At 45.2% G+C, this 24,549-nt stretch overlaps 1 protein-coding gene across 1 annotated transcript in view; it reads left to right on the top strand.

Moving 5' to 3' along the window:
* thsd7ab (thrombospondin, type I, domain containing 7Ab) overlaps positions 1–24,549 on the top strand; it is a 126,735-nt gene that overhangs the window by 32,330 nt on the left and 69,856 nt on the right. Inside the window, exons 2-7 of the mRNA XM_084027302.1 lie at positions 6,254–7,088; positions 12,392–12,640; positions 13,625–13,809; positions 18,165–18,233; positions 21,360–21,515; positions 23,394–23,597. Coding sequence (XP_083883428.1) covers positions 6,254–7,088; positions 12,392–12,640; positions 13,625–13,809; positions 18,165–18,233; positions 21,360–21,515; positions 23,394–23,597 — 1,698 coding nt within the window. The remainder of the gene's footprint in view (positions 1–6,253; positions 7,089–12,391; positions 12,641–13,624; positions 13,810–18,164; positions 18,234–21,359; positions 21,516–23,393; positions 23,598–24,549) is intronic.

Raw genomic sequence — 24,549 nt, 5'->3', positions numbered from 1 at the left:
CCAAACAACCAGCTCCTCTCCTGGGGTTCAGCTTCCCTGCCAGGTGTCCAGAGACGTGATGACGACGCTCATCTTCACCTGAATATGATTTTGGTGCTAAAAAAAAGTAATTGACTGCTGAAAATGTCCTTTTAATTTAACAGCTGCAGCCTCGATCTAGTGGACGTGAATTTTAATGTCCATCAGTATAATCAGAATGACCAGGAGGCATGATGAGAGAGATGATGAAGTACGCTATGTGACACTCTTTGTGCTGCAGCAGGTTTCTAACCAGCATTTTAACCATTTAAGATCTCCGGTTTAATAACATATGTAAAAAAAACAAAAACCATTTCTTCATATTTTTATATCAAAATCCAATTTATTTTATGATTACCAACCAATAATATCACAACACCCATCCATCAACCAATCAGAGCTGGAGAAGGTGGTGAGCTCCTCTTTTCAACCATCTAACCAAATGAAATACGTCACTCTGGAAATGATGTTTCCATTTTCAGTAGTTTCATGTAACATCGTATCAACATCATTATGAGTATGTAGTTGTATTAAATTAGCTTCATATTCATAGTGGTTTTTTTTAAGTGTTTTTTGTTAGAAGCCTGAAATAGGGTCAAAGGTTAAAACAAGGTACTGTTAGGATTTAAGTTAGTCAGTTGTGGTTTGCTAACAAGTGTCTAAATGAGCGAGAACATTAAATCTCCGTCCTACTAAACAAACACGAGTCCACCTTTAGTGAAGTGATGGTGACGGTGAAGTCACGCTGCCACCGTGTAGTTTATTAGCTTTTTACTTTTCTGCAGTAATCCAAAATCCAGTGGGAAAATCCCGTTGTCAAGGAAACCAGCGCGATCATAACTAACACGTCTTCCTTTCTGTTCTGAAGCCTGAATATGGAGCGAAGCTAAAGACGAGGAACTCTGTAACATCGTGATGAATGCTCCTTCCTGCCGCGGAGGAACAATCACGCAATACAGCCAATGAAATTTAGATCCAGTGTGAGCGGAGCGCCTCAGCGAGCGTGGCTTAGCGCCGCCGCCGCCGGGCTGCGATCACACTGAACGCAGGCCAGACCTGTGGGTTAACAATCCTCCGTGAATGCTAAGCTGCTCAAAGTGTTCCTTCAGATGTTAAGTATGAGCCTCTGGTCTTCTGCTTCTTCTGCGTTACTCGTTTCCATGCTAACCCCCCCCTAAAAACACCCTAGTGTCCATCTGGTGCTGAACCGGGATCTGTCGCGCCCCCGTAAACGCCGTCTCTCTGGGAAACTGTTTCTGTTCTTTAAACACAGAAGCACCGCCGGCCCTCGCCTCATGCACAACACATTTCTTTTTTTTTTTTTGTTAAGCTCGTGGCAAAACAAAAAGCTTAATGTGACTCAACATGGCGAGTTCAATGCGGTTCTCCCAGAGGCGATGCAAATGTGCAATTATCACATCACAGTTCATACGATTGGAGCTTTGAACACTCACACACGGGGTGTGTAGTTGTTGTGTTTTATATTTGTCTTTAACTGCACTGGTTTGTTTGTCATCGGGAGCGAAACGGGAGGTCAGATAATGAAACTGACGTCTCGCCGCGTTGCCGTGGAACCGCGTGGCGTTCGCATTCTTTTAATCGTGAAAGGAAAGCCTCACCAGAGCGCGAGTACACACATCCATAAAATGAATACAGTCATCCGTAAAATCAAACGTCTGTCAGAGCTGTGATTTAAAGCGACGCGTGGACTGGGAGCTCGTAGGAGAGCGGTTCCTCGGAGACCCGAGGCTAACACAATATGTACATTATCTCACTGTTTCCCTTCAGACGGCTGCTTCCTGTTGCTTCACAGCACCGAGACACACCAGCAGTGCATGCTAGGAGTCTTCCCAGTCTTCCGATCAGTTTAAATTCAGGGTTTCCTGCACGTTTCCCAGCAGTGAACTGACCCTGCAGCACTTAATGAAAACTTCATTTTACTGATTGAAGCGAACCAGCTTGTGTTTTTCTCTCTCAAACGAACGGCTTTGACACCTCTGCCGGTCCCAGGATTATTTTGGTGACGTGCCAGCGAGCTGATCCTGATCCCGATACTGAACCCTGAACCCTGAACCCTGAACCTCCAGAAATCCTGCCTCCGAACACGAGACGCTGCGGATCTGAGAGATAATAAACAAACAGCAGCAGGGCGACACAGTGACCCATTCATTAGTGAAGCTGACCCCGCAGGAACAAAGAAGCTCTTCATTAAATAGACACTCCAGGCCCAGTCAGAGATCAGGCTCTCAACCCCGACTGTGAGGGTTTCACACTCCACATATATTGTCGGGGGCCCGAGGACTCTCAGGAGACCTGTTGAGAGCTCCGTGGGGGCCTCGAGTAAAACAAAGACAAGCTAATTTTATTATTAGCTCAAGGTGCCTGCAGAGCTCCCGGTTTTACTGCTTGGGAAAGTCAAAGGAAGACCTTTAAAAGAAAGAAAAGTTTCTATTATGACTTTAAAGAAGTAAAACTAGAAGGACGATTTAGAATTTCATAAACGTACGGTTTGAGGATCGGCCAATGAGAGGACAATGTTTAAAATGCATAAAAAATATTCTGGACATTTATTTATAAAGGTCCCCCAGAGACTAGACCAGCTGTGTGGAGAAACCAGAGACTGTCTGTGGTCCCCTAGAGGTCTAGATAGCTCACATTAGTCCAGAGACCAGACCAGACTATGTGGAGAAACCAGAGACTGTCTGTGGTCCAAACAACAAGGTCTCTGCTGTATTTATGTCTCGATGACCTTATTTGGAGTGTTGATGGAGCAGCTACAATGTTAGCGTAGCCTAGCACCATCAACCAGACTCCATTCAGAAAACCGGCGTTTTAAGAGTAGTGAGCTTGTGGTCTTGCAGACAGACCTAACACAGCATGACTTCACACTTTTTACTGATCACCATCATTATGGAGTTATTTCAGCATCCTTTTCATCTGGTTATTGATATTAAATCACAGATCAATACTTTATTTTGGGTTCATTAAATCTCGGTCTCCAGTGTTTACAATAAATTCACGATCAGCTAAAATAATAGAAACAAAGATACAGGTTTTTTGGTTTTAGAAGAACAAAACTGTATTCACATTTATTACACAGGTCTGAGCTCTATGCTTGCTGTCTTTGTCTAGTTTGTATCCTTCAGATTTATCTTTGTTCATTTGTGACAGCAATAAAAGTCTTAGTAGTGAAACTGGATCTTCCAAATCATGTTCAATGACAACTGCTTTGATAGCAGTTATAATACTTTCCATATCCCAAGATGTTCTGATACAGTGGCGGAGTGACAGTAATTGATATTTGGCTGAATTCTTTCTGCTGAGACATAAAAAGTGTAGGTGAGGCCTGTTTGTTTTCACAATGTTAGATGATGCTGTCAGAATGCATGCAATATTAAAACGTTAGCTGAAGGCTACCGGGGCTACACACTGATTTACATTTGGAGAAGAAAGACCAAAACATGGAAGCAAAGATCTGACGAAACAAAAGATCATGTAGTATATTAATAACCCCAGAACAAAGCAGAGTCTTCTCATTGAGAACCTGTTGTTGTTCCTCCACACCCGGAGCTGGAGGAGGGTTGAGTGTGAGATCTGAGCCTCAGAACAGAACTTCTATCTGGATTATATTTGGGCACAGAGGTGTTTTATTTTGGTACCGGAGGACCTGTCTGTCTTGAATCAGCGTTTTCTACTGTGGCATTTTCTTCTTTCAAAAACTCAATATCAGCTCCCAAGATAACATTCACCCTCTTCATCGGTTTCTAGTGTAGAAGCAAAACCTCTAAAGTCGCCCTTTTCTATTATTGTATTAAAGATTAAATACATTTTATGGACTCAGACACTGGAGAGGATTCAATCTGAGTTTCTACATGATGCGATCCGGAGCTCTAGATGCCTACAAACCTAGAAACCTGGACGTCGATGATCAGACATTGATGGATAAACTTTTTAGGAAAAGCTCTGGGGCTCCTGGGATCATGTTAGAGATGAATCAGTAGCTGAGATCAGAAAAAAAAAAGACAACAAGCGGCCTCATCAGAGGCAATCATTCCCGGAAATGTGCTCCTGATTTTGTGCCAGCGGTCTTTAACTTGGCGTGGACGTGGGTCAACACCAGCTGGCCTCGTACCGGCTGCCCCGCTGCCCACAGAGCATCCAATCAGCCGCGGGCCACATGCTGATATAATCGATAACCTAAGAGGTTAATGTGAGGTGAGAAGCTGCCCAATTAAGTTGATTTCTTCTCCCTGCCAGTATTAATAGCCTTTGGATAACACAGTGAGAGTGCAGAGACGCTGCTTTAATTAGTGAGAGTCTCAGCTCGGCGTTGAGCTGACCCGCTTAACACCGTTTCCATGGTGTCACATTAGTTGGTGAGCAGACTCGTCCTTGTTTCAATGCAATGTTGCTTTTACAGCAACGTTATTAGCAGCTGAGAAAATATGGATTCAAGCTGTCTTAGTTTGTCATACCAAAGAGGTACCTTAACTAAAGGAGCAGTACACACAAACAAACGTGTCTGGGGTCGGTGGGTTTACTAACTTGTCACATATCTGAAGTTGTCTCAACACTTGGTGGATGTTTTCCCCGAGGAGTGCTTTGGTGCACATTGTGACTGTGACAGGTTCACTATTAATAAACTTTAATTAATAAATTAGTAGAGTGCCAGTAGAGGGGGTGGAGCTTCAAGGCTCTCTGGACTCTGTGTCTTATAGGCTGTAGCTCACTTTTGCTGCTGGATACGTCGACGTTCTTCTTCACTTCACTGCAGCAAATCTGAGGCCGAGAGCCAAGAACTCGTTCACGCGTTTCCAAGTGGCCACGCCAACAAATGGGCGTGCATCTTGCCAACGCCGTAAGCATCAACACCAGGAGGCGAGCAGGAAACCGGCACGCCGCGAACGCTGGTTTTGAAGCTGAAGGATAAAAGCTGGAGTTACTTCATTTTTAATAATTGTCACCAAATTCCAATGAAAAGACCAAAACTATTAATGCTTTGGTTTATTTCTCCTCTTGCTTTCAAGGATCGACTCATTGTTGGTTTTGTTCCTTTCAGTCTATATACAATCTATAAAACACGCGTATAAAAAGGTCTGCGGGTGTTTTTCCTCCGTATTCATCAATAACATGATCACATGAATCTCTCCGCTACCGTGGCCGTTCCAGGACCGTCTGCTGCATCTCGTTGCCAGAGACTTTGTGTTCTCACAAACACCTGTATTGATGTCTGTGGCTGTTGCTGCCGGTTGCCAGAAGGAGAATGATAAATGTCACTGACTGATTACTCCCGGCGCTCTAAACTGGCTCTCAGACAGTTTTCCTTTGATCACCACTAATCTCTGCTGTTGGTCTTTGCGTTGCCTCATCATCCCTCCCTCTCTACCGCACGGCGGGACGTGACCCGAGCGTAGCACACACCACGGTGACATATTGTGTTTTTTATTGAATATGAGATATGCTGGCACACGCTCAGCTCCAACACATTTTACATCAACGAGCGCGTTAGAGGAGTGAGAGAGTCTGCTGTGTCATCCTTGAAGATGTATTATAGGTGTTTTAAACTGTCTCTCCTCAGCTTCATTGGAAGGTTTGAAGTGTTGATGCGTTTAAAAAATGAAATTTAAACACGTTTTAACGTGCGATCCAAAGTCTGGACTGGTTTCCTCTATATTCAAGCGACGCTGCTGAAATTACACACGAGCATTAATATGATTTGCTCTGGTGTTTCAGTGCAGTAGAGCCTCTTCACACAGAGCAGATCAGAAACAGCCTTTTATATGCCAGCTTGCCATCACCCAGCTTCAAACGTGATGCATTTCCCTTTTAAATCAATGCTGCGGTGAATCTAGTTGATGCCGATGTAAAGAAGAGAGCTTCATGTCGAAAATAAATATTTGGGGATGAATATTTAAAGAAACTTTACCGTGTAAATTAGAGAAGAGGATTTGGTGGGGGTGGTAGAATGAGTGTTTAATTGGGTTATTTTCTTTTGATGTTGCCAGCATGAACTAATAGCTCTTGTCATTCACAATGACTGTCTACATTCTGAACTGTCATCTCAAGAAAACAGAATATTATTTAACTAAAGCCTACAGAGGAGAAAGGAGCTGTAGTCATGAACAGAAACATAGTTATGAGGTGTTACCCACCTCTACACCACACTCTCTGAGAGTTAACTCTGAAGCTGAAATGTTTAGTAAATGATATTTGAACCCGAGTTCCTTTGTTGCAGGTCCGTGGGGCCGATGCATGGGCAGCGACTGTGGTCCGGGGGGCAGCCAGAGCCGGGCGGTCTGGTGCGCCCACGTGGACGGCTGGACGACGCTACACACCAACTGCGACCAGGCCCAGCGTCCCTCCAACCAGAGGAACTGTTTCCGTGTGTGCGACTGGCACAAGGACCTGTACGACTGGAAACTGGGGGCCTGGAACGCGTGCGTGCCAGTTTCGGCAAGGACCTTATGGGCCTCGCGGCCGTTCACATGCCTCGGCGGCGAGGAGGGCATTCAGACCCGGGAGGTGGACTGCATACTCAACACAGACGCCTCTCCAACCGAGGACGCCATCTGTGAGTACTTTGAGCCCAAGCCTCGCCTGGAGCAGGCGTGTTTGATCCCCTGCCCTCAGGATTGTGTGGTTTCCGAGTATTCTCCATGGACGTCCTGCTCCAAAACCTGCGGGACGGGCCTCAGGAACCGGGTCCGCAGCGTCCTGGTCCCTCCGCTTTTCGGAGGCGCGGCTTGTCTCAATCTAACCGAGTTCCAGTCTTGCAAACTGGGTCCATGCACGGGTCCGGAGGGCATGTTCAGCCTCCGGGTCGGACCGTGGAGCCCTTGCGTCCTCCCGCAGACTCGGACAACGCGCCAAGCTAAGCGCAGGACAGGTAAAGGCCAGGGGCTCCGGGAGAGAACCGGGGTCAAAGACCCGGAGACCAGGGAGCTGATCCAGAAGAAACGGAACAGGAACCGCCTCAACCGACAAGAGAGTCCGTTCTGGGACATCCAGGTGGGCTACCAGACCCGGGACGTGACCTGCATACACAGGAACGGGAGCGCTGTGGGACGCAAGTGAGTAGTTTTTATTATTTTATTTATGTGACAGTAAAGTTTTACTTTTTACATTATAGGTACAGTGAAGACAGAAAGGAAAAACAAATATGAGGTCATGGGTAAGTTAGTATTCAAGGCATTTATTTTATTTATTTATTTTATATATCTTTGATAAGCTGCTATAAGATGTTGGAACATCTGTCAGAATTATAATTATGATGAACATCAGAGCTTTTTCTCTCCTTTTAAAATACGACATTTATCTCCTATGTTCCCGTGACATTCAGCATTTATTGAATGTCTAATTTCACGTGAACGTCTATTTCTTTTCCTGACGCTTTAGTTAAACTGGTCCTAAAGTCATTGCTTTTGTGACATGATGCCAAACGTGTCCTCAAAGAGCTCCTCCTCCCGCCGGGAGGCGCCGCGCGGCGGAGGATGTTCGCCGGCTGTGTTTGTCGCGGCGCTGAAGCACAACTTACCACGGCTCATTTCATGTCGACTTCAGACGCCACTCACTGTGACAGGAGATCAGTCTCAGCCGTGACGTTGCGTGTTCCCTTTCAAAATAATGCCTTTTTTTTACTTTTGTCATTTGGTTTTGAATGGACGTGTGATCTCATAAGAAAAGTGAACAAATTCAAGTGTCACTCAAAATGACGTGACTTGCTAAAGCTATGAAGTCAAATTGCTACAGGGAAACTTCTCAAATAAATAATAATGGGAATGCTCTGTTTTTATGTGTTTTAAGGTTTAGGTAACAACTTCTTGGGAGGTTAAAGGATCAGTTCCCCAAAACTAAACGTCTAAAAAACACATTGTCCCATAGTTTCCTGTTGAATATCAGTTTAATGTGTCGAGGCTTCGGGATGTAAGGTTAAGCTGCAAACTGTATTATCATTAATACACTATGAGTATGATATTGATGCATGAACAGGTCATTGATTATGCCTTCAGTGGGCATTATAGAGAGGCTAAGCCCCGCCCCTCCCTGTTGTCTCCCATGGGAAAAAATATGCAGTGTGTCGTAGGTTTGTGAACACAGAGACTCACAGTCTGATACTCCAACAGTCTGAGACTTTCTCCCACCAGAAGGGGGCGGGACTTAACCTCTCACCCAGAATACATATAATAACTATACGAGCTCCTCCGTTTACAGTGTTGGTAAACCCGTGTGGGATCTAACCTCCGACACCGACGTTATTATTGCTGCGAGCTGCAAACGTCTCGCTCTCTGACTCAAAGTGAGAAACATCAAAAAGCTCTCAATTCCCACTGATTCCTCGGCAGAAGTCTCCGCCTTCAAGCACTTCAGACATTTCACTTCCAAGAAGTGAAGCTGCCACCGGCAGCAGGGAACGCCGTCCATGTAAAGCCTTACAGTAGGGTTTGAAAAAACAGGAGTCAGACAAGATATTTCCACCGGTTCATCTGTTATCATTCATCTTTTACCTCGTCATGTGTCTTGGAGGATGGTAGAGAGTTTAACATCTGGTCATTAAATCCACCTGCTGGTTTCTACGACGGCGTATTAGAGCCACTGTAGGAAAAAAAATAGAGCAGAGAGAGGGGGGAGCGAAAAGACACAAAGTTGCGTCTTTATAAAGTCGCAGATTTGCTACTTTATTACGATGCTAACAACCGGCATCTATGCTAGCTAACGTCCCATGAATGTACATTAATGTTTCTAATGAATCATCCCAACGTGTGACAACGCCTCGTTAAGGTCCTTAGGGTGATGATGTTGATGCTTATTGTTGCTTTTATTATAAGAGGCCAAATTATCATCTTATGGGTGTTTATTGATCAGGGCGGTTGGGCTAAGATGCTAGCAGTAGCTTTCACTTGTTGTCATAGCAACGGCAAACACCTGGTCAAGCAATGTGTTTACTTCCTCTATGACCTCTAGAATAAACTTTAAGTAGCAAATTTGCGACTTTTTTCTGAAAATATTGCCCCCCTCTCTTGGCTCTGGTTTTTTTTCCTTCCTGATACGCCATCGTAGGTTTGAGACACGGTGAGAAGGTTTAAATGCATCCATCTTAATTAGCAGGCAAGTAGCCATGTGTGCTTCTCCTGCTCCCTGTTTTGTTATTGTAATTGACCAGAATGACACTGAAATTCGCCCGTTTTCCACCTGTTCCATGAAAGCAGCACCAGCTGTCATTTCAGCGAAACGTGTCCCTTCAACCTGTTAACGTAACTCCAGCGACCCGAACGCCTCGGAGTCGGCGTGCAAACATGATTGACACTCGGCCGTATTTATTTTTAAACGTGCAACAAAGTCAGAAGTAATGCAAAAGGCCTTTTTCACTGATGTGCCGGGAAGACAGACGCAGTTAGATTTTTCATTATTAAACAAATAAACTAGCTTTTTAAAATACCGTCAACACTTTATTAATCCAGAAAACACATGAATTCTGGTTCTTGTCACAAGATTTATTCTTATTTGCCTGTGAAGTGTGTGTTAGATGTCTGTGGGTTAATCAGAGATTCTGTTAAAGAGCTCTCCTCTCTTCATCTGTTGCTCCGATGGCATCTAAGATGACGCCTGGAAACCTCAACGAGTCCTCAGATCTCCAGGAAACAATCGCTGACGTTGTCAGTCGAGGCGTCGTATCCGTCACACGCCGCTCGGCTCAAAGATTACCTACTAAAACTATTCATTAATGCTTTGTTGGCGTGGCGCTCTCGTGGTGACTGGGATCAAATATTTCAAAGGATCCTGTGAAAACAACTCACATGCCCTTAGGGGCATAAATATTAATCCTTGACTTGTTTATTTCTTGTCCTGAAATATTTATAGTTGTTTTTGCCACTGTCGGGGAAAAAAAGTGGAACAAAGTTCCCAGCGAAGCGATAACCCATTCATATCGGAGCCAGACGCTCCGAACATCTTGCTCACTTCATTTCTAATTTTGTTTGATGATCATCTGTCATTGGGAGCTTTAACTTCCTCCACTTCTGTCGCTTTAATCAAGCTTGCAAACGCAACCTTTCAGGTTTTTCGGGTCGTTTCACATGTCATTGTCGTGCCGAGGGTCCCACATGTTGCTGTAATTCTAATTCTTACTTCTAATTTGTTCTTGAAGGCTCCAAAGGGCTTCTTTAATCATGTTTTTTGACCATTTCATTGGCTGGTTTGAATGGCGTCCAGGTAACGAGCGTGCAAACGTTGAAATGTGGAAACTTTACGCTTTTATTTGATCAAAAAGTCCATGTTTGTAAGTTTCTGTGTGAAAACCTACAGACTTAAAAATTTACGTTTTTTTCTGAACTCATCTTACTTATTTAAATAGAGAATGATTGTGTCCTCATTCTGTCTGAATGACTGAGATGAAGAAATAATGACTCCTTTTTCGCGGCTCCGAAATCTCCACAAAAAAAAAAAAATGCTTGGGCATGCACACAACAAACGGGGGAGAAAAGACTCAAAGGATCCAGCTGCAGAGAAAATGGGTCATCGGCAGCATTATGGGCTTTTTAAAACACACCAAGTTCCATCTGAGTAGAGAAAATCAAGCCATCACCCTCGGTGTGTCGCATCCGCTATTCTAATTCCTCATTGTTTTCCCTCAATTCAAAAGGAGCCGGCAGGCCGAGTTTGTTTGGTGGGAAAAAACTGGAATTTCCACAGCGTCTCTTCGGTAGCGATTCAATGACTGCAGAGGTGTTTTAATCTGCAGGGACTGAAAAGAAAGAAGAAAAGAAAAAACACACTCGGCTCATACATTTCCTCATTTATACCCAAAAAGTCTGAGTCGCTGGAGGTGAAGTGTGGTGGCAACGTCTAAATGAGCGCTTTCTAAATGAAGCAGAGCTGTAATTAGCACTAATAGCTCGTCAGCTGCAACGCCTCGAGGGGAAACACATCCAGACTGGGGAGCAGAACGCAGTCGGCTTCAGTTAGAACACATTTCTAATGATTCAGAAGGGACTGGAAGAGAGGAAGAGTTATTCATTACAACTCAATCCCATTTAGACGATCAAAAGATGCCATCGATCCATCGATCGGACGTTTGTTTCTGTGGTTTGAACGCTCCGAGGACGCGCCGCGCCACGCCGCTCCCGGTTCACTCCTAATGGGGGCCTGGTTGTGCAGCGTCTGCTGCTAATGACACAATGTGGCACCAGTCAAGGGCAGATGGCGTCCAGGGAAGCGATGCACACTCTTTTTAGTGCAACATATCTGCTGCTGTGACGTATTGGGGGGAACATAAACCGTGGCTGCAGGGCATCCTGGCACGTTTCTATTAAAACGGCACTGCGAGGGGAAACGGAGAGATTAAACGTCACTGTAATGAGGCGTCAGTAAGTTGCACACGGCGAGTTCTGTTTCCCATAAATATGCTCTGTGACCAGCTGGAGCCGGAGAATAACACACGGATGAAGGGATCTACCTTTGCAGAGGCATGAAGGCTTATTTTCTTACTGTTTGTGTTTGATTCTCCGGCTCGGACGGCAGAGAGTCATTCGTTAAGGAGAAACTGTCACACTTTAGCTGCTTTTAGCTCCTTAAATGTCATCTATGTTTTGCATTATCTTTCCCCCAGTATAGGATGAGTTTTGTTGGAGGATGACTGAAGGAAATAGCTTGACACGTTGGGAATGATCCCTTTTCTTCCCAAGTAACCTGAAGACAAAGATATCTCTATGCCTGAACGCTTCAGCTGATAGCCCATTAGCTTAGCATAAAGACACAATAATCTGCCTACCAGCACTCCAAATAAACATGCTACATGTTGTTTGTTTAATCTTTACAGAAGGCTTCATGGTTTCTGGTGTCTTTACGTTCAGGTCTTACTTCCTAAGTACGCATCCTTCGTAAGGCTGCATTTGTCCCATTTCAAACACTCCTTCAAACGCAGCCCATAAATTATTTTCACAGAGGTTCCAACCGACGGATCCTTCAGGGCCCGACTTATCCCAAGATTCATTGCACGCCGGTGCTGATTGGATTATAATCAACATAATCAACGCGAGCGATGCAACAGGAGATGCAGCGGAGAAGCGCTGTCGTCTGAAATATATCAGGCGCCGATGAAGCGTAGCCTCCATCGTAATGTAAAATCAAAAGAGTATAATATGATTTTAATGTTGACTGCTGCTGGTTGCTAGGTGATGGGAGCAGCAACAGCGAAGCAAATCCTCTGTAGACGGTCAAATCTCAGTCCGGCCTTCGTGGTCCGGGCCGACGTAGACCGTGAAGGATGCGGACCCTGAATTGGGACGCAGCTTTATGTGAGGCATTACTGCTCCTCCGAGGCCAATCTCAGAACCAATGTCCTCTCCCTCCTCTTTATTTCTGTCCTTTTTTCCAGCCTGTGCACCCTGAGGGACCTGCCTCTGACCGTCCGGTCCTGCGTCCTCCCCAAAGACTGCCAGGTGACCGACTGGACCGAGTGGGGCCCCTGCTCCAAGACCTGTGTGGACCCCGAGGCTCCCACGGGCAGCCGAGCTCGGAGCAGACAGGTGGTCCAGTTCCCCGTGGGCGAGGGGGCGGAGTGCACCTTGCTGGAGGAGCGGGAGATGTGTCAACCTCAGGGGGACGGCGTGCCGCCCTGCGCCACGTGAGTTCCTCCTGATGACGGGGGGGTAACGGGGGGAGGGAACAGCTGCTTTCTTTACCAACAGGTGCTCGCGTCTCACAGGGATGTAAGTGCAGGTTTGGTTGTGATGAAATCTGGTTGTTAAGACCCGAAACACTCAGCAGGGATTCATTCTGTATTACAATGAAACTCAGTCTGAAACACAGTAGATGTCTGCTATTCAACCTGTGTGTGTGTGTGTGTGTGTGTGTGTGTGTGTGTGTGTGTGTGTGTGTGTGTGTGTGTGTGTGTGTGTGTGTGTAAAGGCAGCATATGGAGATGGATTGGTATAAGTGCTTGGGCCAATGCCAGACACAAAGTAGAGACAAATGGAAGGAGACTGCAAGGATATCCTAGTCCCACAAACTTTCTCTCTCTCACACACACACACACACACACACACACACACACACACACACACACACACACACACACACACATACACATACACATGCACACACACACACACACACACACACACACGGATTCAAACTGTGGAGTCACAGGAGGCCTTTCTTCCCTCAGTTTCATCCCATATCGTCTAACACTTAGTCCCGCTCTCATCCTCGAGAGCGTTTGATTTTCTGAGCGACGCGTTTCTTTCATCTTTTTAGAAATCAACTTCTCAGCGAAAAGCGTTTTGATTTGTTACATTATGATAATATTATCAGCTGTGATAAGAAGCCTGAAGATTGTGATAATGAAACAAATATCCGTCCTCGAATGTTAAATCCTACTTCTGCCGGCTTTAATAAAAGGTTACGCTGTCCTCTCTGATGAAAGCGTAGCTCATCACGTTCTCTGACAGAAACAGAAAGCGAGCGGAGACCACGCCGGTCGTGACCACGCCGGTCGTGACAACGCGACCTCGTCGTGCCGAAGTTAGTTCCTGCTCCGCTGTGAATGTGCTGTAATTGGACTCTACGCTACGCCCACACAGACCATCCATGTTCCCTTCCTCTGTAGCTACACCTGGAGAAGCACAGAGTGGAGCGACTGCCGGGTCGACTCGTTGCTAAGCCAACAGGACCGTCGGCGTGGCAACCAGACGGAGCTCTGTGGGGGAGGCCTGCAGACCAGGGAGGTTTACTGCGTCCAGGCCAACGCCGAGCTGTTGAAATACCTCAACGACCTCAAAGAGAAGGAAAAAGGTAAATATATTTATGAATAAAACAATAATGCAAAGATATATACGGAAGCCCTGAGAGGCAGGTGGGAAAAGGAAATTCTAGTCTTGTTTTCTCTGCTGTGTTTATGACTTCACTCTTATTCCTGGACTTTGGGTATCAACGATACTGAGTGCCGATTCGATTCGATTAAAACGCTGAATGCCTCACTTTTATATGTAAGGCAACAAAGTTTCAATTGAAATTAATTGAAATGTCAATTAGCGAAATAATAAATCGTACACCGGCAAATTCAGGGTGTGAACCTTTTTATGTGCAGCAACACATTGGTTAAAACATAACCAGAAATGAACATTCTAGTATATAATATTCATAACATATCAGCAGTCAAATGGAAGAGACTGATACCCGATACCTGATATTTGAGTCGGTATCGGCTGGATGTCTGATATCCGTGTTGGTAAATTCCTACTGTTGACCTCAACTTATTAAACAATCACACCATTTATAAGTTTGTTATGTGTTATATGTATTATTTTCACACATGTATAAGTTATTTTTAATGAGGAATTTTAATGCAGAGCTTTTCTTAAACCAAGTGCTCGTTACTGCAGGATTCACAACCAAACACCAAAAGCAGCTTCAGCCCGTCTGAACAAACACTTGTGTCCGGGTCGTTCCAGGTCATTTCATCCAAACATCGTTTCCTCTCTCTCTCTTCCTCTCTTCAAAATGCATAATCAATGAACATGTCTGATCCACCTCGACCGTCTGCAGCTGTTTCCAGCTGTTTTTATCTCAGTCTCTTCAGCAAACGTCTTGCTTCGATTTTTTCAAACCAAAGTCAAGAGCCCGAAACAAATCATTTGAACTCTCGAGTGGAACTAAGATAAATATGGTCAAGCCTTGTTACATGACGTACACACACACACACACACACACACACACACACACACACACGGTGTATGAGGACTGCAGTCCCTCGGTGGATTCGATAGCAGCAGACGTGTTGACTACGTTGACGTATCATCTATGATATAATCTGTTTAATAGTCACTGAAGGACGTTCTTTTCATCCTCCGTCTTCGGTTTTCCGTTTGAACGTTCAAACGTCGTCCTGCTTTGAAGCGTTCGGCGGCGACGACTCGTCACCGGTCACAAGAAGAGCAAAAGCCTCCATTTCTGACACTTGTCAGGCCAGCTTAGAGTCAAAGCTGCCCTCTCAGAGATGCTGTTAAAGACATTAGCCGAGGCTCGGCTTATGGAGGCCGACGGTGCTGATCGCGTGAGAGAGAGTGACAGAGTCGAAGCGGAGGTGAGATGCCTCGGCCGTCACTCCTTCCATACGTGGAGGGATTCTGCTCTCACGCAGGCCGAGGTCGAGGTCCGCTGGGCTTCAGCCTGATGTGATGTTCATGGTCGACTTTCTAACCTTTCACTAGTTATAACCAGAAAAGCAATTTCTGGAGAAGTTGCTGGATGCTGAAAAGCTGCTGGTTTAGATGCATAAGAAAGTGAAGTCGTAGAAATATATGCATTGTTTTGGTGTTTGGTGGCAGCTGGTTGGTTTCCGTAGAAAGAGCAGACATCTTGAAGTGATCTCTAAAGAGTGAGCAAGTGAAGCTTGCTCGAATGAGAGCTTTAGTTAAAAACTCACCACTCTGGACCCACGCCGACGTGAAGATGTGAGGACGGCACTTTCACTGAGCTTCAAAGAAAGTTTAATGTCGTTAAAAAGTTTTAACGGGATTTAAATGTTGAATAATGTTTAAATGGAGTTTCTATGTGAACGTATGAATGAGTAGAAGATGCATGAAAAACTTGAATGGGGGGAAACTTTTAGCTGAACACGTTGAATATTTCTGAAAGTATTAAATGTATTTATGAGAACGTTTCCAGCGTTCACTCGCTCAGTGCTGTTAAATTAAAGCTTGTAGATTTTCATTTCTGTCTGTCGATTTAAAGTTTTAGTCGCGTTGATCTCAAACGTCTTCCTTCGATACCGAAACCAGTCATCGCCGTGGTTACGTGGATGCTTCCAGCAAAGCCTGAAACACACACACACACACACACACACACACACACACGGTGCATGAGGACTGCAGTCCCTCGGTGGATTTGTAGCAGATAATTGCATATCAAATGCTCGTTTAGCTGCGTCGGTCTAATCCACAGGCTGACATTTTTCTGTTGCTGTTGTATTTTCTGTCTCCGGCAGCATTCTTCATCCTCCAGACTAAGCTCTGATTGGCTCAGCTGCTTTTCCAACCAGGGAAATAACCGTCAATGACCTCAACATTATCAATTTGCTGATTAAATTAAATTAAATGTATATACTGTATATATATATATTATATACTCTCACACAAACACACACACATGCATAAGCTTACTACTTTTAAAATGCTTGTTTTCTGAATGGAGTCTGGTTGATGGGTGCTAGGCTACGCTAACGTTGTAGCTGCTCCGTCAACACTCCAAACACCTTGTTGTTTGGACCACAGACAGTCTCTGGTTTCTCCACATAGTCTGGTCTGGTCTCTGGACTAATGTGAGCTACTATCCTAGACCTCTGCGGGACCTCAGACCGCTACATTTGGTGGTAGTGACGGTTCTGTCCGGCTACCTGGTGAGTGACAGCACACCTTTTACCTGCAATGACTTATTTTATATTTAGGCCGCCACCTCTAACCTCTACGACACCGTTTAAGATTCATAAAGCGCGCTGAGAGGAGTGTTGTCGGGGCCGGCTGTGCAGGAAAGTGTGTGTGTGTGTGTGTGAGTGTTTGCACCCACACACACACATTCACAAAGTTCTTATCTTCTTGGTGCAGGATTTCTTTCCCCTCTGTCGGGGGGTAATCTCCCAGCATACCTCTGAGACAGAGAGGCAGACAGTGGCTCAGTGAAGTTTGCTGCAACCAGCGCTCCCTGCCTCCCCTCTCTCATGCATAAATATCACCATGCAAAGAGGGCGGAAGATACCCCGCGGCCAAGATCTGGAATCAGCTTACCACCTCCTAAACCTTAACCTTAATCTTCATGGGGAGTTACTCCCATCAGACCCCAGATCGATATCGGCATCGTCCGCCACTTCCTGGTTCTGCTCAGCCGCTGCAGTGTATGGATCTCTGGAAGTCTCCTCCAACCCTGTGGGAGTCAACATTTCAGTCACCTCTCCCTCTATTTGACAAGAAGATTGACTTAAAAACCCTTAAGAGGTGCAACAACCCTGAGTGTATCAGGAGGGGTTTATTCACATCCTCAGGTTCATACTGCTGTTGGTTAGAACGAGGTAACGGGGAGGGGACTGAAGATTTCAAGGCAATAGTTAATTTCTTTATAATACAATCTGGATAATGAAAAGCTGAAGGGGCGTTGTTAGCCTAGCTTAGCATTTAAGTTCCCATAAAATCCAAATAAATGTCTTTTTATCACACATTTATTCTGCTGGTGTCAGTACCAGCAACAAAAACAAAAGTTTAGTCGTTCCTCTTAATGTTCTTTAGATTTGAGTCATTTCCTGGAAAACACTAGATTGATGACTCATCCTGCACCCATGGGTGTATAGAGGCTAAGTCCCGCCCCTTTAATGCTTTCATCCCATTTTTATTGTCCCAAGAATTCAATGTGATCTTTGAAAGCTTTATATTTTAAAAATAAGGTCCAATGACGGACATCTGGGCAGAAGGGGCGGGGCTTATCCTCCATCAGCGGCGCCGGCTTCTTTTTCTCTTCTGGTCTTTTACATCCAAAAACATCTCCTCTGTCGAGTCTCCTTGCTTCATTTCATCTCAATGTGTCGGTAGGATCTGCTGTCAGGACGTCTCCATGTTGAGCTGTCTTCGCTGGTTTTGAATTTCTGTCCAGTCACAGCAGCATCACACCTTGCAGCCTCGCTCCACTTTGGGATCCCTCCGCCTGGCCTGTTTCCCCTGCATCCATTATCTTCCTCCTTAAGCTAAAGTCATTCCGACGTCTGCTCCTTCCGCTTAACACCGACTGATCTCCACCTCTTCATCTCGGGCTCAGATGAAACGGCATAAACGCCTGGAAACACCTTCGCTTAAGTCTGTCGCTTTCAGGCCAAATCCCCAACCAGATCAGACGAGTCTCCAGACGTCCGTGTGGATTCTGATCATAATCCATGAGTGTTATTTGTCCGTGTCAAAAATAAATGAAGCAGGAGGCGTCTTTTCTCCAGACCGAAGGTAATAAAACACGTTGTGCAGGCTTTTCTCTGTCAACAAGCCTGTGATCGGAGGCCCAGCTCTGCTGATTAGTCTCTTGTGTGTTGTTTCCTGTCTGTGTTTGTTTGATCGCGTCCCCCCCCTCCTCTGTGTGCGTAGCTAATAGTGCTATCTCCCCTGTAATTGCAGCGGGTCAGACCCAAAGACAGCAGAAGCCTAGCGTCCCCCCTCTCCTCTCCATCAGCTTCCAGATTACAGGTAGGTGGTTTCAGCCTCCAGCCTCCCCCTCTGCTCCAGGCCTCCTCTCCTCTTTCCTCGTTTCCTCTCCTCCAGAGTCCTCTTATCTCCTCCTCCTCCTCTCTCCTTACATCCTTCCACTCGTCTCCTCCTCCTCTTCTTTTGTCATTGGTTTTTCTCTCTTTCCTTCTCCTCTATCTGTGTTCCCTCTCCCTCTATCTCATTTTTCTCTCCTAGCGTCTCCTCATTTCTCCTCACTGATCCTGTATTCTTGATTGATATCTTGCTCCTCTCTCCATCCTTCCTTTCCTCCTTGTCTCCTCTCCTCTCCATCCTCCTGGTTTCTTCTCATCTCTTCTCCTAACCCGTCTCTCCTCCTTTCTCCTTGTGTCCTCTCCTGTCCTCTACTTCTGTTTTCTCTCCTCCTCTTTCCTTGTTTCATCTCCTCCTTCTCTCCTCATTTCTCCTCACCTTTACTGCACTGTTGTTTCCTTTCCTCCTCTTTTTCCTTCCTTTCACCTCCTCTCATTTTCTTCTCCTATTTTCTGTCCTCGCTTCCTCTCCTTCCCTCCCTCTTTTTCATCTCCTCTCCTCTTTCCTCTCTCCTTCCTTTTTCTAGTCTCTTCTCCAACCTCTTTCCTTCTCTCCTTCCTTTCCTCTGTCCTTTCTTTTTGTATTTCATGTCATCCATGTTTACTCTCCTCATTCCTTCCCTCCTTTCCTCTTCTCTCTTCAATCCTTCCTCTATCCTTATTTCTCCTTCCCTCCTCTCCTTCCCTCTCCTCTCCTTCCCTCTCTTCTCGTATCCTTACCTGTCCGCTGCACAAAGGGAGAAAGGAAACATAATAATGATGATAATTCAAATATTGATATTAACCACTCTTTGAAGGTTCTTCCCGACACCGCGATGCTTCAGATCTCTGACGGCGTTAACCGTTCACCACATTCCACCACATTCAGAGCCCAGACGGCTCCGCTCCGTTGCCAAACCCAACAAAGGGACAAGTAGTATTACTACAAAGTTCTGTATTCTCACATAAAAATCTGCCTTTGTTCGCCCACAAACAGAATATGGATGTGGAGACGTTTTCCACGTCTGCAGACAGTAAGCCGCGCTCGCATGAGGGATTTTTATGCCTCCGTCGGCGGATCAGCACAATAGAAAACTCTCACCGTAAAAATGACGACGAGAGAAGAACCATATAGAGAGTTTTTTTCATCTTCTCTACTCTGATGGTCTTCAATTTTGTATCCCCAAATGGATTGATGTTAGAAGATTGAAGTGAGTGTAGTTCACCAATAGGACATGGATTAACAGCGGCGCCGCAAAACTCACTATTTGACTTTCAGTGTATTTGTTAAAGGAATTAGCCGTTTTGCATTTCAAAAGCCCCCGTTTGCCTTCTTCCCCCTGTACACTTCTGAGGGAATTATGAGTCAGTTCTCATGACTACGTGAGACTTTAAGCTCTGAGATGTCTTGTAGGAACAGTTGGAATAACTCGTCATCCTCAAGTTGAACATATCCGCCATTTAACGAAGAAAAAAACGGGTTGAACTGTAATGACTCAGCACTACAATGGAGATCAATCCCTGTACTTTGGAGAGAAAAACGTCTTATATATGTATTTTTTTACATTCATGCCACCAGTAATGTCTTCATTCTGAGCATCAGTTTGCAGAAAAGCTGCATTTCCTTTTTGGGGGGATACATCCATGGAGAGGAAAAATCTGGCATTTTCTAAGTTTGCTATAAATCCTTTTTTTCCTCCTGTGTTTGACCCCAAAGTTTTTTTGCCAAGATAAAGTAACATTTTTCCAAATGTGGAAAAAAAAAAAACAGGTTTCAGCAGGAGATTTTGTATTTATTTTTTTGTCAGGATAAGTATTTGTTGTTGTTGCTGAACTTTTTTTGTTTTTTAAAACTTTCAACAAACAATAGAGGGAGTCAGAAGTGAAGCTGATGCCGAAGTGCCTTAAACTTGCATTCTCTCTGCTAGCCATCAGGGGGCGACTCCTCTGGTTGCATAAGAAGTCTGATTGTAAAGAAAGAAGTCTTCGATAGAGTCAGGAGTTTTTTTAGGTTTTTCAGTCTTCATGCTAAGCTAACTCGCTAATTTAATGTTTAATGGAAGTGGTGCAGGGCTTCTCATCTAACACTCAATAAAAAGGGAATTTGTTGGTGATAAGAGTCAAGAAAGCACCATTTCCCATATTTCCTAAACTGTTGGATTATCCTTATGAGATCCAGATCACATGTCTGACACTTTCTCGGATTTAGGTTGGGAAAGAGGTTGGATTTAGGTCGGGAAAAATCCCCATTTCTCTCATATTTCCGTCAATTTCCACCTTCCCGTATCGAATAAGAGCTCCAAAAGAAGCGTCGATGCAAAGCTCTGGAAGATACAGTAGCGCTGCTTTGAAATGACACTGACACCATCATACATATTTAATGTGCATGCATAAATGCATAAACTCTCGTATCTTCAGATACTCCGCACGTCGACTTTGCTTGCTGCAGCCGACACGTAGAAACGTATTCTGCACGGTCGTCACGGAGACGATAGCATCTCTCCTTTTTACTCCAACAAAGCTCTCCGTGGGAGTTCAGGCCGGCGTGCATTCACCGGTTGCATCATGGGAAGGGGAGGGGGGGCTGGTGGACTAAGCATGAGCCGGGACCACGTCGCTGTTCCCTCACACCTTTAGTGTCGTCTCGCTGCCTCCTCACTCCCGTCTCCGCTGAGAGTCCGTGGGCAAAGATCCACCATGTTTTATGTTCCCTGCTCGGCGCTGCATGGGATAATCACTGCTAATTTATCATTCTGACATGCTAACAGGAAGGTGATAAACAAAACAAAGGCATAACAGTGTCTGCTTCACAGGCGTGTTTTTCTTTTTTTGTTCTTTCTCCACTGTGGTTCTCGTCTGCTCCCTGTAGGGATTCTCATGCCAGGAACAAAAGTAAATAAGCTCTTTTTTATTTTTTTATTTTCTCCCTTGTTCCTTTTGATTGTAACGCCGGTAAAAAAAAAAAAAAAAAAAAAACATTCTCACATAACGACGAAACCAGAATAGGATCAAAGTGAAGCCGGTTCATTTTATCTGCTGCTAACTCAGCTTTTTTTCTTTTTGATCATCCTCACAGCTTCCCTGCCCGTGGAAAACAGGCTGTGCAAGGGTCCGATCCCCAACAGGTCCCAGCTGTGTCAAATCCCCTGTCCCACCGACTGTGAGGTGTCGCCCTGGGGGGCCTGGGGGCCCTGCACCTTCGAGAACTGTGATGACCAGGCTGGGAAGAAAGGTACCGCATAGATGACGTCATTTGTATTAAGTTTAAGACATTACAGATACAACAACAGACACAACATACATAGAGGCTCTCATCAACACACCTATCCACACACCAACCCAAAACCCCTCCATCCCCACCTGCTATTATATGCATGTCTTCATTGGGTGGAGGATATACATGATGTACGGAGTTCAACACATACAGGGATAATGGGATTTTAATATTACCCTTGCATTTATTTTGAAGCTAATTATCTCAGATAAGTTGAATTGTTTGATGTGTTGAAACACCTCTTCCCCTCTGTGTTCATTACCTTGTGTGGCTCTAAAGTAAATATATAATATATAATACACACGTTATAATAATAAACAGCTGTTGTCCGTCCGTCAGGCATCCAGATACACACCGACGGTTTAATGATGTTCATTCCTCTCTCTGGTGTCCAGTTGCTCTGCCAGCGTGTTATAATGAATGTTGTTCTGCATAAGTACTTCCATTAACTTTATCTGTGCTGCAGTAACCAGAATAACTACGACTGTAAAGTACGTGTTGCTTTGGTTTCACACTGACTGCCTCCGCCCTGTAATCAGCTAGAGAGCTGTATAATGTGTCTATATATATATGGGTGTGTGTGTGTGTGTGTGTGTGTTGTTGACAGAATCATGAACCTGCATGCTTCATTATTGTTTGTACTGGCTTTATGATTGTAAAATAAATAGGAATCATATCCTGGCTGTGCTGGTTCTGCAGCCACGTTGTAATTACATGTTCAGCGTGAAATAAAGGCGTTTAGTATCGGTGTGTAAAATGCTGGAGCTACTTACACATCAATCTCACAAATATGTGAAAGAGCAATTAAGTGCACGACGTGGATCCACTCGGGCTTAAAGACGACTCGCTTCGTTGGTCACGTTGTGAATTATCAGTTTGTCTGACGTTACTGGAGGCAAAGAAAGAAGGATAAAGTAAAAACCTCACTTGATATTAGAAGAAGATGAGCAGCGTAACGTGTGCGGCCGCCTGGAGCTGCGTCCGCGTGGAAACCAGCGAGCTTCCTCCCGCACGCTCATTAGTATTAATGAGCTGTCTGAAGGAGTCGGACGTCAAACGGAGCCCAGCTCTAATCATCCACATCCATCATCAGCGCTGGAGGAATCCATGCTAATACTCCGTTACATGTCCAAGAGTACAGAAAGTACTATCAGCAAAATGTACTATAAAGTAAATCAGCAGCTCCTGACAGGTTATTATATTATAATACATTATATTATATACAACATTCTTAGGTTGTTGTAACGGATGTATCCGTGTGTTTGAAGCATTTTACTGTTGATGCTGCTCGAGGTGGAGCGGCAGTCGTTCATCATCACAGGTTCGATTCCAGTAATGTCCCCCCCCCCCCCCCCCCTCTCTCTCTCTCTCGCCTATTTCTACACTCTCTTCTGTTAGATTAAAGTGAAAATGTTTTATGGAAAATCTTTAAATAAAGCTTAAATTAAGATTTAAACTTACACATTGATATTCTCTTTTCTTTTTAGGCTGGAAATATTGTATCATTTGACTTCTTTGAACCATCTGAGAAGTCTCAAAGACGAGTGTAACAGTGTGTTTGTTTTTTGGTCAGAAGCCAGAAAAGTCTGCATCCATTGATTTCATCTTAAACTATGAATCATTTGATGTTTTTGTTGATCTAAAATACTAGAAAATCTTACTTTTGCAACCTTTCTCTCAAAAGTAACGTTAACATTGAAGGAAATGTCGTGTAGAAGTATAAAGTACTATACTTTTACTGCAGTAAATTGCTAGTTACCTTCCACAGTCCTTCACCCACACAGAGGAAGGAGTAAAGATGTGTCGTTGATGTGATTTTGAATCCTTTGCCTGCAGGTTTTAAACTGAGGAGACGTCGGATCACCAACGAGCCGACGGGGGGGCCGGGGAACTGCCCCCACCTGGTGGAGGCGGTGCCGTGCGACGAGCCAAGTTGCTACGACTGGCGGCTGGTCGGCCTGGAAACGTGCGTCCCCGACGACGGGAAGCCGTGCGGTAGCGGCGCTCAGCTCCCGCAGGTCCGCTGCATCAATGGCAACGGTGAGAAACCTCTCCTTGTCGGCGTTGCCTTTTTGACCCCGCCGCCACCGGCAATAAAAAAAGTGCAGGTCTGACCTTGTGTGCTGCATATTTCAAGGTCACCTCTCTGCTGACCCCCCAGACTCTCTGTCCTCGGTACGTGAGCAGATTCCCACCGCTGGACTACTTTGTGAGGAGGAGTTCTCCCCAGACTCCCCTCCCTCTCCCACTTTAACGCTCGCTTGAGTCCCGTCACCTCCTCTCGGCACGCACAATTAAACCTTCCTCTCGCTTAATCAAACCAATCCTCCGTGGCCTCGGATCCGGACTCTCTGCTGCCCTTTTCTCTTTATGACTGTAAATCTCTCAGAGAAGAAGATGCTCCTCAGACTTCCTGTTGCCTGCGAGGTTGTGGACAGAATGGTTCCCACATATAACACATTAATGATTTGTGGCGAGGAGAAGATTCCATACTATTTTAGTTATCCAGACGTGAGAACAAACGAGCTCGAGGAATCACGTTGGACCCCGAACGAGCTCAGGGAACCTTGGTTTTATGATCCTGCTCGGTGACTTTGTGAGCGTTTCCCAGGGAGTCGATTCGTCCTTCTAACGTCTCCCATGAGTTCACGCATCAACGGCAGGTGTTTGGTGAAGTTGCAGTTCTCTGTTCTCTGTCTCTCTCTCTCCCCTCTCTGACTTTGCTTGATTGATCCGCCGCTACATTCACTCCCTCATCTGATGAAAATTGATTTGTTCTGTTTGGATTTTCACTCGGCTTTTCGCCTCGGAGAGTTTTCGCTGCAGTGTCAGCTGTATACTTTCTCCGAGTGTGTCCCCTCTGCCAGTCGTAAAAAAAGAAAAGGCCACATAGGCGGAGCCCCAGACGGCGGGCGAAGGTCGATACAAACGTTATTGAAGCTGGCGATTGATATTCCCCGCGCGGACCACCGCCCACTTAGACGGGGAGCTG

This window comes from Eutrigla gurnardus, assembly GCF_963514095.1.
Source record: "Eutrigla gurnardus genome assembly, chromosome: 14".
In the NCBI taxonomy this organism is placed as follows: domain Eukaryota; kingdom Metazoa; phylum Chordata; class Actinopteri; order Perciformes; family Triglidae; genus Eutrigla; species Eutrigla gurnardus.
Note: the sequence above shows the minus strand (reverse complement) of the source record. Positions and strands in the feature narration are given on the sequence as shown.